The sequence below is a fragment of the Heptranchias perlo genome, unplaced genomic scaffold (assembly GCF_035084215.1).
Source record: "Heptranchias perlo isolate sHepPer1 unplaced genomic scaffold, sHepPer1.hap1 HAP1_SCAFFOLD_90, whole genome shotgun sequence".
Classification (NCBI taxonomy): Eukaryota; Metazoa; Chordata; class Chondrichthyes; order Hexanchiformes; family Hexanchidae; genus Heptranchias; species Heptranchias perlo.
The window spans coordinates 729,309-745,153 of NW_027139940.1; the positions used below are offsets into that span (position 1 = coordinate 729,309).

The 15,845-nt window shown below is 45.8% G+C and overlaps 1 protein-coding gene across 1 annotated transcript; it reads right to left on the reverse strand.

Moving 5' to 3' along the window:
* Positions 1-9,837: 9,837 nt before the first annotated feature.
* Positions 9,838-10,710, reverse strand: LOC137319823 (probable G-protein coupled receptor 139). Its single transcript, XM_067981744.1, has one exon. The coding sequence runs from the start codon at positions 10,708-10,710 to the stop codon at positions 9,838-9,840; it is 873 nt and encodes a 290-aa protein (XP_067837845.1).
* Positions 10,711-15,845: the final 5,135 nt, after the last annotated feature.

Genomic DNA, 15,845 nt, shown 5'->3' on the forward strand with positions numbered 1-15,845 from the left:
TCTTCTTCCATTTCCTGTAATGTGTCTTTAGATATATCCACCCCCATGCAATCGAGGTTGGGATGAATCAGAATGAGTCAAGTCAGCTGAGAGGAGCCGAGCCGAGCGGAGGGAGCGTCCGATAAAAGGCGGGATTTCAGAGCGCTGAATGCAGCTGAGAGGAGCCGAGCCGAGCGGAGGGAGCGTCTGATAAAAGGCGGGATTTCAGAGCGCTGTGAACAGCTGAGAGGAGCCGAGCGGAGCGGAGGGAGGGTCCGATAAAAGGCGGGATTTCAGAGCGCTGAGAGGAGCCGAGCGGAGCGGAGGGAGCGTCCGATAAAAGGTGGGATTTCAGAGCGCTGAGAACAGCTGAGAGGAGCCGAGCCGGGCGGAGGGAGCGTCCGATAAAAGGCGGGATTTCAGAGCGCTGAGAACAGCTGAGAGGAGCCGAGCGGAGCGGAGGGAGCGTCCGATAAAAGGCGGGATTTCAGAGCGCTGAGAACAGCTGAGAGGAGCCGAGCGAAGCGGAGGGAGCGTCCGATAAAAGGCGGGATTTCAGAGCGCTGAGAACAGCTGAGAGGAGCCGAGCGGAGCGGAGGGAGCGTCCGATAAAAGGCGGGATTTCAGAGGGAGCTGCGACCGAGTTCGAAGTGACGTCAGGAATCAGATCGGGACGCGACACAGGGGAGGCACCTGATTGGGGAGTAGGTTCAGGTGAGTATTTCTCCTTATCGACAGCAACTGAAGGAAAAGGAAAGGGAAGGTCTGCAGGTCTGAAAGGAAGGAGCGTTTATTTTTTAGTGAATCAAGGTCCCTAGTGTAGTTAACATTCTCTAAATTGAGAACAATTTAAAGGAGTAAACTCCTTAAAGGGAGTGGTAAGTAGTTTTTCTTTCCTTTTTTTTCTCTTGACATTGTAGTTGTTCTTAAGCTAATTTAAGGGTTAAGTCATGGCAGGAGATCCCAGGGCCGTGTCATGTTCCTCTTGTGGGATGTGGGAATTCAGGGCTCCTTCCTGTATCCCTGATTCCTTCACCTGCGGGAAGTGTGTCCAGCTGCAGCTATTGTTTGACCGCTTGACGGCTCTGGAGCTGCGGATGGATTCACTTTGGAGCATCCGCGATGCTGAGAAAGTCGTGGATAGCACGTTCAGTGAGTTGGTCACACCGCAGATAAAAATTACTGAGGGAGATAGTGAATGGGTGACCAACAGACAGAGGAAGAGTAGGAAGGCAGTGCAGGGGTCCCCTGCGGTCATCTCCCTCCAAAACAGGTATACCGTTTTGGATACTGTTGGGGGAGATGGCTCACCAGGGGAAGGTGGCAGTGGCCAGGTTCATGGCACCGTGGCTGGCTCTGCTGCACAGGAGAGCAGGAAAAATAGTGGCAGAGCTATAGTGATAGGGGACTCGATTGTAAGGGGAATAGACAGGCGTTTCTGCGGACGCAAGCGGGACTCCAGGATGGTATGTTGCCTCCCTGGTGCAAGGGTCAAGGATGTCTCGGAGCGGCTGCAGGACATTCTGGAGGGGGAGGGTGAACAGCCAGTTGTCGTGGTGCATATTGGCACCAACGATATAGGTAAAAAACAGGATGAGGTCCTACAAGCTGAATTTAGGGAGTTAGGAGTTAAACTAAAGAGTAGGACCTCAAATGTAGTAATCTCAGGATTGCTACCAGTGCCACGGGTTAGTCAGAGTAGGAATGACAGGATAGCTAAGATGAATACGTGGCTTGAGAGATGGTGCAAGAGGGAGGGATTCAAATTCCTGGGCCATTGGAACCGGTTCTGGGGGAGGTGGGACCAGTACAAATTGGACGGTCTGCATCTGGGCAGGACTGGAACCAACATTCCTAGGGGGAGTGTTTGCCAGTGCTGTTGGGGAGGGTTTAAACTAATGTGGCAGGGGGATGGGAACCGATGCAGGAAGTCAGTGGGAAATAAAGTGGTGACAGAAACAAAAGGCAGTAAGGGAGAGTGTACAGAACATGACCGGACAGATGGTCTGAGAAAGCAGGGCAAAGACCAAGGGAAGTCTAGATTAAACTGCATTTATTTCAATGCAAGAAGTCTGATGGGCAAGGCAGATGAACTCAGGGCATGGATGGGTACATGGGACTGGGATGTTATAGCTATTACTGAAACATGGCTAAGGGAGGGGCAGGACTGGCAGCTCAATGTTCCAGGGTACACATGCTCTGGGAAAGATAGAGCAGGAGGTAAGAGAGGAGGGGGAGTTGCGTTCTTGATTCGGGAGAACATCACGGCAGTAGTGAGAGGGGATATATCCGAGGGTTCGCCCACTGAGTCTGTATGGGTAGCACTGAAAAATCAGAAGGGAGAGATCACTTTGATAGGATTGTACTACAGACCCCCAAATAGTCAACGGGAAATTGAGGAGCAAATATGTAAGGAGATTACAGACAGCTGCAAGAAAAATAGGGTGGTAATAGTAGGGGAATTTAACTTTCCCAACATTGACTGGGACAGCCATAGCATTAGGGGCTTGGATGGAGAGAAATTTGTTGAGTGTATTCAGGAGGAATTTCTCATTCAGTATGTGGATGGCCCGTCTAGAGAGGGAGCAAAATTTGACCTCCTCTTGGGAAATAAGGAAGGGCAGGTGACAGAAGTGTTAGTGAGGGATCACTTTGGGACCAGTGATCATAATTCCATTAGTTTTAAGATAGCTATGGAGAAGGATAGGTCTGGCCCAAAAGTTAAAATTCTAAATTGGGGAAAGGCCAATTTTGATGGTATTAGACAGGAACTTTCAGAAGTTGATTGGGAGAGTCTGTTGGCAGGCAAAGGGACGTCTGGTCAGTGGGAGGCTTTCAAAAGTGTGTTAACCAGGGTTCAGGGTAAGCACATTCCTTATAAAGTGAAGGGCAAGGCTGGTAGAAGTAGTGAACCTTGGATGACTCGGGAGATTGAGGCACGAGTCAAAAAGAAGAAGGAGGCATATGACATGCATAGGCAGCTGGGATCAAGTGGATGCCTTGAAGAGTATAGAGATTGCCGGAGTAGAGTTAAGAGAGAAATCAGGAGGGCAAAAAGGGGACATGAGATTGCTTTGGCAGATCAGGCAAAGGTGAATCCAAAGAGCTTCTACAAATACATAAAGGGCAAAAGGGTAACTAGGGAGAGAGTAGGGCCTCTTAAGGATCAACAAGGTCATCTATGTGCGGAACCACAAGAGATGGGTGAGATCCTGAATGAATATTTCACATCGGTATTTACGGTTGAGAAAGGCATGAATGTTAGGGAACTTGGGGAAATAAATAGTGATGTCTTGAGGAGTGTACATATTACAGAGAGGGAGGTGCTGGAAGTCTTAACGCGCATCAAGGTAGATAAATCTCCGGGACCTGATGAAATGTATCCCAGGACGTTATGGGAGGTTAGGGAGGAAATTGCGGGTCCCCTAGCAGAGATATTTGAATCATCCACCGCTACAGGTGAGGTGCCTGAAGATTGGAGGGTAGCAAATGTTGTGCCTTTGTTTAAGAAGGGCGGCAGGGAAAAGCCTGGGAACTACAGACCAGTGAGCCTGACATCTGTCGTGGGTAAGTTGTTAGAGGGTATTCTGAGGGACAGGATCTACAGGCATTTGGAGAGGCAGGGACTAATTAGGAACAGTCAGCATGGTTTTGTGAGAGGAAAATCATGTCTCACGAATTTGATTGAGTTTTTTGAAGGGGTAACCAAGAAGATAGATGAGGGCTGTGCAGTAGACGTGGTCTACATGGACTTCAGCAAAGCATTTGACAAGGTACCGCATGGTAGGTTGTTACATAAGGTTAAATCTCATGGGATCCAAGGTGAGGTAGCCAATTGGATACAAAATTGGCTTGACGACAGAAGACAGAGGGTGGTTGTAGAGGGTTGTTTTTCAAACTGGATGCCTGTGTCCAGCGGTGTGCCTCAGGGATCGGTGCTGGGTCCGCTGTTATTTGTGATTTATATTAATGATTTGGATGAGAATTTAGGAGGCATGGTTAGTAAGTTTGCAGATGACACCAAGATTGGTGGCATTGTGGACAGTGAAGAAGGTTATCTAGGATTGCAACGGGATCTTGATAAATTGGGCCAGTGGGCCGATGAATGGCAGATGGAGTTTAATTTAGATAAATGTGAGGTGATGCATTTTGGTAGATCGAATCGGGCCAGGACCTACTCCGTTAATGGTAGGGCGTTGGGGAGAGTTATAGAACAAAGAGATCTGGGAGTACAGATTCATAGCTCCTTGAAAGTGGAGTCACAGGTGGATAGGGTGGTGAAGAAGGCATTCAGCATGCTTGGTTTCATTGGTCAGAACATTGAATGCAGGAGTTGGGATGTCTTGTTGAAGTTGTACAGGGCATTGGTGAGGCCACACTTGGAGTACTGTGTACAGTTCTGGTCACCCTATTATAGAAAGGATATTATTAAACTAGAAAGAGTGCAGAAAAGATTTACTGGGATGCTTCCGGGACTTGATGGTTTGACTTACAGGGAGAGGTTCGACAGACTGGGACTTTTTTCCCTGGAGAGTAGGAGGTTAAGGGGTGATCTTATAGAAGTCTATAAAATAATGAGGGGCATAGATAAGGTCGATCGTCAAAATCTTTTCCCAAAGGTAGGGGAGTCGAAAACGATGGGGCACAGATTTAAGGTGAGAGGGGAGAGATACAAAAGGGTCCAGAGGGGCAATTTTTTCACTCAAAGGGTGGTGAGTGTCTGGAACGAGCTGCCAGAGGCAGTAGTAGAGGCGGGTACAATTTTGTCTTTTAAAAAGCATTTGGACAGTTACATGGGTAAGATGGGTATAGAGGGATATGGGCCAAGTGCAGGCAATTGGGACTAGCTTAGTGGTATAAACTGGGCGACATGGACATGTTGGGCCGAAGGGCCTGTTTCCATGTTGTAACTTCTATGATTCTATGATTCTATAATTCCTTCCAGGTAGATGTAGTTTTCCTTTGTCCTTTCCCTTCCCTCTCCTCCAATCTTGAGAGCAAAACGCCGCTCTCTTTAAACCCATCTCTTTGACCGAGCTTTTGGTCACCTCTCGTAATATCTCCTTCCTTGGCTTATCTTTTCCCTCGCCCCACCCTGAAGCCCCTCAGGATGTTTTTTTCCACATTTAAGGCGTTGTATTATGCAAGTTGTTGTTGCTGTTATAATGACTTGGCCTGAATGGCTGCACACAGTATTTGGGCAGATGGTGGGAACAGAATCATGATTGAATTTTGGCTGATATCTACGTGTCAAGGTGCCTTTCACCCTTTTAATGACAGCATCCCTGCTCTGGCCAACTGTTTCACATTTCACCTCACACGCTAAATCTCAAGAAATACTTCATATTAATAATGGTCCTGGGAAATTCGCAGTTGCTTGAGTATTGTAATATTAATAGAATATAGTTCATCGATTTAAATATAGTTCTAAAATATTACTTAGCCTCCTCCTCAGCTTTCTTCCATACTCTTGAATTTATCTATTTATCTCTTTAATCTTGTTTTTATTTGTGTCTGTTCCATCCATTTTCGGCCACATTGCTTTCAATCTCGACCAAATTGGTTGCGTCAGCTCAGCAATCAATGAGCTGATTGGCAGCTTTCGAAAAGAGCTGAGATTGGTGGGGATGGTTTCTTTGATTGATATCAGAATGGGTTGCCGTGTGGACAGAGCGCACGCAGAACTGCGAGGGTACAGAAGGGTGATTCCAGGGAAGGAGAGTGGTGCAGGATGTGTCAAGCAGATATAAGCCGAGAATAAGTACTGGGAAAATTTGCTCAATTTTGGTTTGGGTGTTGAAGAAAAAAGTTTCAGGCCTCTTGCTCCCCCCTCAAAATAATACCATTGAGATTCGGTGTTGGAGCAACTTCCTTGCTTTTGTATTAATAAAGCCCATATTAATATGGCAAAGTTCCATATGCTTTTTTAACAGACTTCTCAACTTGTCCTTCCACCTTCAAAGATTAGCCCACATACTGCTCCAGGTCTCTCTGTTCCTGCACCCACGTTAAAATTGACCCATTTAGTTGATATTGCCTCTCCTCATTGCCCCGACAAAGTCATCACTTCACACTTCTCGATGTCAAATTTCAGCTGCCATCTGTCTGCCCATTTCCACAGTCTGTCGATGTCCTCTTGAATCTGTTACGATCCTCGACATTATTTCCTACATTTCCGAGTTTCGTATTCTGCAAACTTTGAACAGATTCGGAACATAGAAGTGCATGGGATTGAAGGGACGTGGTTACTTTCGCACATTATTGGCTGATGGATAGGGAGCAGACAGTAACATTGAACGGATGTTGATCTGACTGGAGAGAAGCAGTGGGGTCCCCCAAGCATCGGTATCAGTAAATTTGCTTTTCTTGTTATATGTAAATAACTTGCACTTGTGTTTCAGTCGCACAATTCCCAAGCCTGCAGGAAACACAAAAATGGCAACGTAGTAAATAGTGTGGACGATAATAGCAGACATCATGAGGACACAGACAGACTGGTGAAATGGGCAGACACATGGAAGATGCAATTTAATGAGTGTGAAGTGATGCACTTTGGGAGTAACAACATGGCGAGGCAGTACAATCGAAATGGGACAAATTTGAGGAGGGAGCAAGAACAGAGGGACCGGGAGGGGAGGGGAATTCCAAATCTTTGAAGGTGGGAGGGCAAGTTGAAAAGGCAGTTAAGAAAGCGTATGGGATTTTTGGCTTTGTAACTAGAGGCATACAGTAAAAAACCAGGAAGCCAAGCTCAACCTTTATAAATCACTGGTTAGGCCTCAGTTGGAGCATTGTGTCCAATTCTGGGCACCTCACTTCAGGAAGGATGTCAAGGCCTTGGAGGAGTACAGAGTAGAGAAGCTGGGGTTGTTCTCCTTGGAGCAGAGAAGGTTAAAGGGGAGACAAAACAAAGGCATTCAAAATGATGAAGGGTCTTGATAGAGCAAGTAGGTAGGAGCTGTTTCCTGTGGCAAGTGGGTCAGTAACAAAAGGTCTCAGATTTCAAATAATTGGCAAAAGAACTAGAGGGGTAATGAGGAGAATTTTGTCACCAGATGAAAGAGCGATGGAAACTGGTGCCGGAGGATGTTTGAAAAGGCAATTGGACATGTAGTCGAAGCCAACTAAATTGCTGGGTTCGGGTTGTTGGAGTTAATTAACAGGCACATGCACGAAGACGCCGAATGGCCTACAGCTCTGCTGTTGGAATCTAAGATTCCATTATTCTATTATCACCTCGATAGCCGCCCCATTAATACAGTGATCACCGACACCCACAGTCCCGGGATCTGCACTCCCTCATGCCCCCTGAAGAACTGATCACCGACACCTGCAGTCCTGGGTTCTCCTCCACCTCATGATCTATTAACACACTGATCACTGACACCTGCAGTCCCGGGATCTCCTCTACCCACCACACCCCCACACCCCCACCTCCCCATCACCCCGTTAACACATTGATCACAGTATATAAAAATAAAATGATTCGTGAAGACAAATGTACATCCCTTACAGTCAGAAACAGAAGAATTTATAATGGGGAGCAAGGAAATGTCAGAGTAATTGAGCATATGCTTTCGTTCTGTCTTCACGGAAGAGGAAACCAATAACTTCCCAGAAATGCGAGAATAACCAAGGGACTAGTAAAAAGAAGGAATTAAAGGAATTTTAATTTTTTTAAAAAATAGTGCTGGTGAAATTAATGGGACTGAAAGCCGATAAATCCCCAGGGCCTGATAACCAGCGTCCCAGAGTACTAAAAGAGGTAGCCATGGAAATAATGGTTGCATTATTTGTCATCTTCCAAAATTCTATAGATTATGGAACAGTTCTTGCGGATTGGAGGGTGGCAAATGTAACCCCACTATTTAAAAAAAGGAGGGAAAGAGAAAGCAGGGAAGCACAGACCGGTTAGTCTAACGTCAGTAGTAGGGAAAATGCTACAGTCTGTTATAAAGGATGTGATAACAGCACAGTTAAAACATGTCAACGGGATTAGACAAAGTCAACACAGATTTATGAAAGGGAAATCATGTTCGTCAAAACTACTGGAGTTTTTTGAGGTAGAACAGATAAAGGAGAACCAGTGAATGTGCTTTATTTGGATTTTCAGAAGGCCTTTGAAAAAGTCCGAAATAAGAGATTAGTGTCCAAAATTAAAGCACATGGGATTGGTGGTAATATACTGGCTTGGATTGATAATTGGTTAACAGACAGGAAACAGTGAGCATGAATGTATGGGTCTTATTAGGGGTGGCAGGCAGTGACGAGTGGGGTAGCGCAGGAATCAGTGCTTGGACTCCAGCTATTCACAATATATATCAATGATTTGGACGAGTGAACCAAATGTAATATTTCCAAGTTTGCTAACGACACAAAACTAGGTGGGATCGTGAGTTGTGAGGAGGATGCAAAGAGGCTTCCAGGCGATTTAGACAAGTTGAGTGAGTGGGCAAATACATGGCAGATGCAGTATAATGTGGATAAATGTGAAGGAAGTAAAAGCAGAAAGGCAGAGTATTATTGAAATGGTGATAGATTGGGAAATATTGATGTACAAAGTGACCTGGGTGTCCTTGTACAACAGTCACTGAGAGCAAACATGCAGGTTCAGCAAGCAGTTAGGAAGGCAAATGGGATGTTGGCCTTCATTGCAACAGGATTTGAGTACAGGAGCGAGGATGTCTTACTGCAGTTATACAGGGCCTTGTTGAGACCACACCTGGAGTATAGTGTGTAGTTTTGGTCTCCTTACCTAAGAAAGTATATACTTACCATAGAGGGGGTTCAGCGAAGGTTCACTCGACTGATTGCTGGGATGGGAGGGCTGTCGAATGAGGAGAGAATGAGTCGACTTGGCCTGTATTCATTCGAGTTTAAAAGAATGAGAGGGGATCTCATTGAAACATATAAAATTCTGACAGGGCTAGACAGACTAGATGCAGGGAGGATGTTTCCCCGGGCTGGTGGGTCCAGAACGAGGGGTCACAGTCTCAGGATACGGGGTAGGACATTTCGGACTGAGATGAGGAGAAATTTCTTCAATGTGAAGGTGGTGAACCGATGGAATTATCAACCACAGAAGGTTGTTGAGGCCAAGTCACTGAATAGATTTAAGAAGGAGCTAAATAGATTTCGAGACAGAAAAGGCATCAAGGGGTATGGAGAGAGAGAGTGTGGAAATGGTATTGAAATAGATATTCAGATCAGCCATGAACATATTGAATGGCGGAGCAGGCTCGAAGGGCCGAAAGGCATACCCCTGCTCCTATTTCTCTGTTTCTCTGTTTCTCCCGCCCCATTCACACTCTGAACACCTGCACCTGCGGCCCTGGGATCTCCTCTACCTCCCTCCCATTAACACACTGATCACCGGGACCGACAGCCTCGGGATCTTGTGTATCTCCCGCCCCATTAACAGACTGACCACCGACACCAACAATACCGGGATCTGCTCTACCTCTCACCCTATTAACACACTGATCACCGACACCTACAGTCATGGGATCTCCTCTGCCCCCCGCCCCACTCACACGCTGATCACCGACACCTGCAGTCATAGGATCTCCTCGACCTCCCGCCCATTCACACTCTGGTCACCGTCAGCGTGTGTTGCTGTTTACTTAATTACCTTTTAATTTATCCCATATGGACAAACATTTTTTGCGATAGATGACCAGATATTATTTTACAACTTGCCCTTGCATGTGATACGCACTTTGACAAGATCTGTACAATGAGTCTATCAATAGCCTCAGGATACAAACGTTTCAGCACTAACATGAACACCCAGTGTTTGCAGCACCGCAGCCGATCGGAATGACACAGTTCTCACTCTGCCGTCTTCAGATCTTCGCACTATTTAATGAATTTAACAATTACAGTCAAGGGATATTTCACCACGTTCTTCAACTGCTCTCTGAATTTCGCCTGGGTCACGGCATAAATACAGGTGGTTGTGCAGCAACTCAGGAGCTGGAGCACAAATCCCAGTTCTTGTACAAGTGGATGTAGAATTACAGACGTTCGCGCCAAATACAACAACCGTCGATTGATAGAATAAAACATGAACACCACCCATAACACGATAAAGTTTCCTGATATAACGAACAGTAAAATCATTGATTTCCTGCGACTTTCCATCTCTGGGTGTATAGGACTTTCCCCACTGCTGTGACCCCGGAGTCTCCTGCAGGCTCTGCTGGCCACGAAAATGTGTCTGACTGTTAAAACATTGAGGAACACAATCAGATTAAATGGGACACATGGGGTGAGGATATAATGAAGGAGTTCGATTGCTGACCATACCGGTGACGTTGAAACACCCGTTACATCATTACAAAACCAAGGCAGATATGGACCTTTGAACATAAAGTACCAGAAAATGTTCTTTAAACAGCTCAGCACACTCACTGTTCCCAGAACCACATCTGCCGTTTTCTTGCTGCAATAATTAGTTTTCAGCTTCTGGCAATAAATGGCCACAAATCGATCAAAGGCTAAAGTGACGGTGAACCAGACAGAATAGTCCGTGACAGCATAAAGCAGGACGGTGTGGATATCACATATGGGAAAGTGGTCAAGAAAAGTCAACTGTGAACGATAAATAATGGGAATCTTCCTCAATGTCAGATCAGTGATAACGACCAGTAGATCCGCCGCTGCCATGGACACCAGGTAGTGAGTGACACATTTGGAGAGACCGCACTTTCCACGAGATAGAATCACCATTGTCAATAAATTAACTGTAAGGAAGGAAAATAAAGATGGGATTTTTAGATCAAGCTGGGACTCACTGTAAACAATAATAAAGTCTCTGGAACCAACTATATATTCTGGTGAAATCGCTGGATTCTCTGTAATTATTAGTACAGCCTCTGGATCCCCTGTAAATATTAGTACAGTCTCTGGATCCCCTGTAAATATTTGTACAGTCTCTGGATCATCCGTAAATATTAGTACAGTCTCGGGATCCTCTGTGAATATTAATACAGTGTCTACATCCCCTGCAAATATTAGTACAGTCTCTGGATCCCATATAAATATAAGTACTGTCTCTGGATCACATGTAAACATTAGTAAACTCTCTTGATCCCCTATCAATATTAGTACAGACTCTGGATTCCCTGCAAATATTAGTACAGTCTCTGTACACCTTGTAACAATTAGTACAGTCTCTGTATCCCCTGTAAATATTAGAACAATCTCTGTATTCCCTGTAAATATTAGTACACTCTCTGGATCCCCTGTAAATATTAGTACACTCTCTGGATCCCCTGTAAATATTAGTACATTCTCTGGATCCCCAGTAATTATTAGTACAGTCTCTGGTTCACCTGTAATCATTAGTACACTTTCTGGATCCCCTGTAAATATTGGTCGAGTCTCCGGATCCCCTGTGAATATTCGTACAGTCTCCGGATCCCCTGTGAATATTAATACATTCTCTGGATCCCCTGTTATTACTAGTGCAATATCTGGATTTCCAGTGTATATTAGTACTGTATCTGTATCCACCTGCAAATATAAGTTCCAGTTCTGGTTCTCCTGCAAACAATAGTTGCCTCCCTGTATCCTCCTGTAAATATTAGTACCACCTGCGGATCAACTGTAAATATTAATACAGTCTCTGAATCCCCCTGTAAATATTAGTACCGTCTCTGGATTCACTGTATATATTAGTACTGTTTCTGGGTCCCTCTTTAAATCTTAGTTCCATCTCTGGTTCCCCTGTAAATACTAGTTGCCTCCCTGTATTGCACTGTAAATATTAGTACCACCTCCGGATCCACTGTAAATATCACTTCTGTCTCTGGATCACCTCTAAATTTTACTATCGGCCCTGGACTCCCGGCAAATATTAGTATCATCTCTGGACCACCCTGTAAATACTGACACACCCCAAGGCCCCGTAAAAACAGGCTCATGCTAGGGCTCCCTGTACATACAAACTCACTCCCAGGATCCCATTGTAAATTAATCCTCACACATAGAAAGCCGCTTTAAATATATTTCCCATGCATGTTCCCCCTATCGCTATTGTTCCCATTCCACGTTCACACTTTAATTTTTACGATGGATATAAAGACTCACCAGGAACACCGACAGCAGCGAGGAGGGGCTAGTAAATAATAAGAACAGTAATACTGTGGAACATGGTGTATATGATTAATATTTGGATGTAGAGACTTACCAGGAACACCAACAGCAGCGAGGAGGGGATATTAAATTAGTTGTATGCTCCGAAGCATATAATATGTCCGCCCCTCCAATGACATTGAACCATAATATACATACAGATATTGAAATATCCAGAATGGACTGTCCCAATCTATTGTTCTGAGCTTCCGACCCATTGCTGTCACATTCCAATCCATTGTTCTGATATTCTGACCCATTGTTTTACATTCCAATTTATTGTTCCCAGGTTCCGATCTATTCTCTCCCACTCTGTAGAGCCATTGATCCCTGTTAGTGCCGGAGGGGATGCTCCCACTGACACTATTGGATAACAAATTGAATATATTCGCTTATTTACAGCACACGAAAAAATTCCAGTGAGACAATTACGGCCCATGGAGGCTGACATTAATTCCGGTCACTGAACAAATAGATTCGGTTAACAACGTTAAACTCAACGAATATGACATCAAAACATATATTTAATCAAATATAACACAGATGGAAAGCCCAAAGCCCAGTATATTATTTTAATAAATATTTGGAACAACAGAAACTATGAGACCCGCGGTCTGTCAGCATTGAAGCTGGATTATTGCTTCTGGCTGCTGGTACAATTGTACGTGTTTCTTCATGCTTCCGATACTTGGATAGATTTGCTCCAGTGTATAAAGAGCGGTTTGGCAGGTCTTACATTGTTGGTGTCATTTACAACAGTGCGCTGCACAAGATTCCTGGCAGCCATGGGTGGCCTGCTTGGGCTCCCGCTAGGCATAGAAGACGACTGGGAGCACGCAGAGAGGTCACTCAGAGCAGATCAAGCTGCAAGTAGATGGAGGAGGAGGAGGAGGTGCAGGGCACTGAGCAGGAGGCTGTATCTCATGAACGCCTTCAGGGAACAATACTCTGACCTCAACATAAGCGGAGGTCAGTGCATCCGATTGCTGAAGTTGACGAAAGAGTTTCCAACATAGATTTTCAACTGCTGCAGCCACAACTAAGCCTCAGAGCAGGGCAAGGACAGCATGGCCTGTGGCTGTCAAGGTAACCATGGCGCTGAACTTTTATGGCTCTGGATCCTTTCAGGCCTCTGCTGGCGGTGTGAGCAACATCTCACAGTTTGCAGTGCACTGCTGCATAAGGGAGGTCACTGAGGCACTGTACGAGCTGTGTAAACGGTTCATCACATTCCCTCTTGACCGAGAGAAGCTGAATGAGCGAGAGTGAGGCATTGCTCGCATTGCTTCCCAATGGTGCCATTGACAGCAAGCATCTTGCCATGTGTGCTGCAAATATCAACTCGGCCATCTTCATTAACAGAAAGGGGTTCCACTCCTTCAATATACACCTGGTATGCGACCACATGCAACGCATCATACAGGTCAATGCCCGCTACCTTGTCAGCAGTATGACACCTTCATTACCAGTCAGTCCTGTCAGCATGGCAGGCCAACGGCTGGCTATTGGGCGACCAGATCGCTCCCCTCATGAGGTGGCTCACGACTCCGGTCAGGAACACACACACATACGCAGAGCAGGCCTGCAGAGGGAGCCATGCAGCCACACAAAACGCCATCAAGCACACTGTCGGTGTCCTGAAGATACGCTTCCGCTGGCTGGTCCATTCTGATGGAGCCCTGCAGCACTCCGATTAGCGGGTGTCAAGATTCGTCGGTGTATGCTGCACAACCTCGCCCTCATAACGGAACAGCCCTGGCCACTGTCTATGTGGCGTGATACTGAGCTACAGGCAGAGGAAAAGGAGGGAGCGGAGGAAGAGGAGGGCGAGGAGGAACTGGAGGAGGAGGCAAGGAGGCAATAAGTTGTACAGACCCTGTCTGCTCGGGCTCTGCCTACTCACATTATTAATGCGTGATATCAGTAACCTCAACAACACCTCCCAAGTCACCAACTCACTTGCATTCCCCACCTGTCCTCTCCCACATCCCAATCGTCCTCCTCGTGATTAAAGATTGCTTCCTCCCGCAGCACGTTAATAAATCCAACATCAAACACTTCAAATACCAATTTATAAACTAACACATGAAATCATGTAAACACCATTACCATATTTATCCTTGTGTACTATTTTAGTGCCTGTCACTCGTGTGCCTTTAACTATCCTCGTGCTCCGACAAGGTTCATCTCCAGTGGCTGGAGCACGGGTGGTGGGAGGCTGCTGACCTTCAATGGAGGAGAGTGCGGATGGCCATAGTGGTCGACCTCGAGCAATTAATATAAAAAAATGGGTATCTTTGTCTGCCAATCAAACAATACTTCACACCAACTGGCTTTGGAACAGTCATTTCCCCCACAAAGACGAGTCTGTTTTTGTTCACCTCAATTAAGTGTGAGTTTTCTCCCATCAAACTCAATCTTGCCCCGATTGCTGTGTCCTGTTTCGAGTAACGTGTGACTCCCCTGTATTTGACTGGTCTTTGTTTCCGATCTGGTTGTCTCCGTTCATCGTTCACCAGGCAGCAAGTTCAATCTTATGTATATTTCCCCCGAGCTTTGAATAATACACAATTTGCATCGGTACAACAGGAAGTCAATTTTTAGGCAAGACCATGGTCTCGACTTGACTTTGGCTGGGTGGCTGTTCAACCCTCTCAGTCTTCATTGTTTCTCTTTCCCTCTTTCATGTCTCAACAGCAGGAGACGACACTTGAAAGTTGACCTCACTCACCTTGACTAGTCGTGTCAAATCATTGAACTTCATCCTGCACTGCATTCATGTTCTTGGTGCTACATTCCTGGCATTGACCTCGTTAATAACTTCCTCCCACTGCCACTTGAGCATATGTCTGGAAGGCCTCTTGCCCACCCACCACCTCCCCGCCGCCGCACGGATATATGATCCCCCTCCTGCTCTCCACCTCTTCCACCAGAGAACCTTGGTGCACGCTCTCACAGGCGCAGCCATTCACAGTGTCAGCTGGGGCACAGTAGGTCGACCTCTCATGAGTCAGAAGGTAGTGGGTTCACGACCCACTCCAGAAACTTCAGCACAAAATCTCGGCTGACACTCCAGTGCAGTACTGAGGGAGTGCAGCATTGTTGGAGGAGCCGTCTTTCGGATGAGACATGAAACCGTGGCTCCATCTGCCCTCTCAGGTGGACATTAAAGATCCAATGACACTATTTCGAACAAGAGCAGGGGAAGTTCTCCCCGGTGTCATTTGCTACAGTTTTGCCCATTCACCTAATATTTCAATATCCCGTTGTAATTTTATGTTTTCAACTACACTGCTTACAATGCCACCAATCTTTGTGTCATCGGCAAATTTAGATGTGAGACGTTCTATGTTTTCATCTAAGTCGTTAATAAATATTGTGAATAATTGAGGCCCCAAGACAGATCCCTGCGGGACTCCACTCGTCATATCCTGCCAATGTGAGTACCAACCCATTATCCCTACTCTCTGTCCCCTTTCGCTCAGCCAACTTCCTATCCAAGTCCATACTATTCCCTCGATTCCATGGCCTTCTATCTTAGCTAACAGTCTCTTATATGGGACTTTATCAAATGCCTTCTGGAAGTCCATATAAATAACATCCATTGACATTCCCCTGTCCACTAATTTAGTCACCTCTTCAAAAATTCAATCAGGTTTGTCAGGAACGACCTACCTTTCACAAATCCATGCTGGCTCTCTCTGATCAACTGAAAATTCTCGATGTGT

Coding starts and splice junctions, on each gene's coding strand:
- LOC137319823 (XM_067981744.1), bottom strand. CDS start 10,710: ATGGTGATTCTATCTCGTGGAAAGTGCGGTCTCTCCAAATGTGTCACT.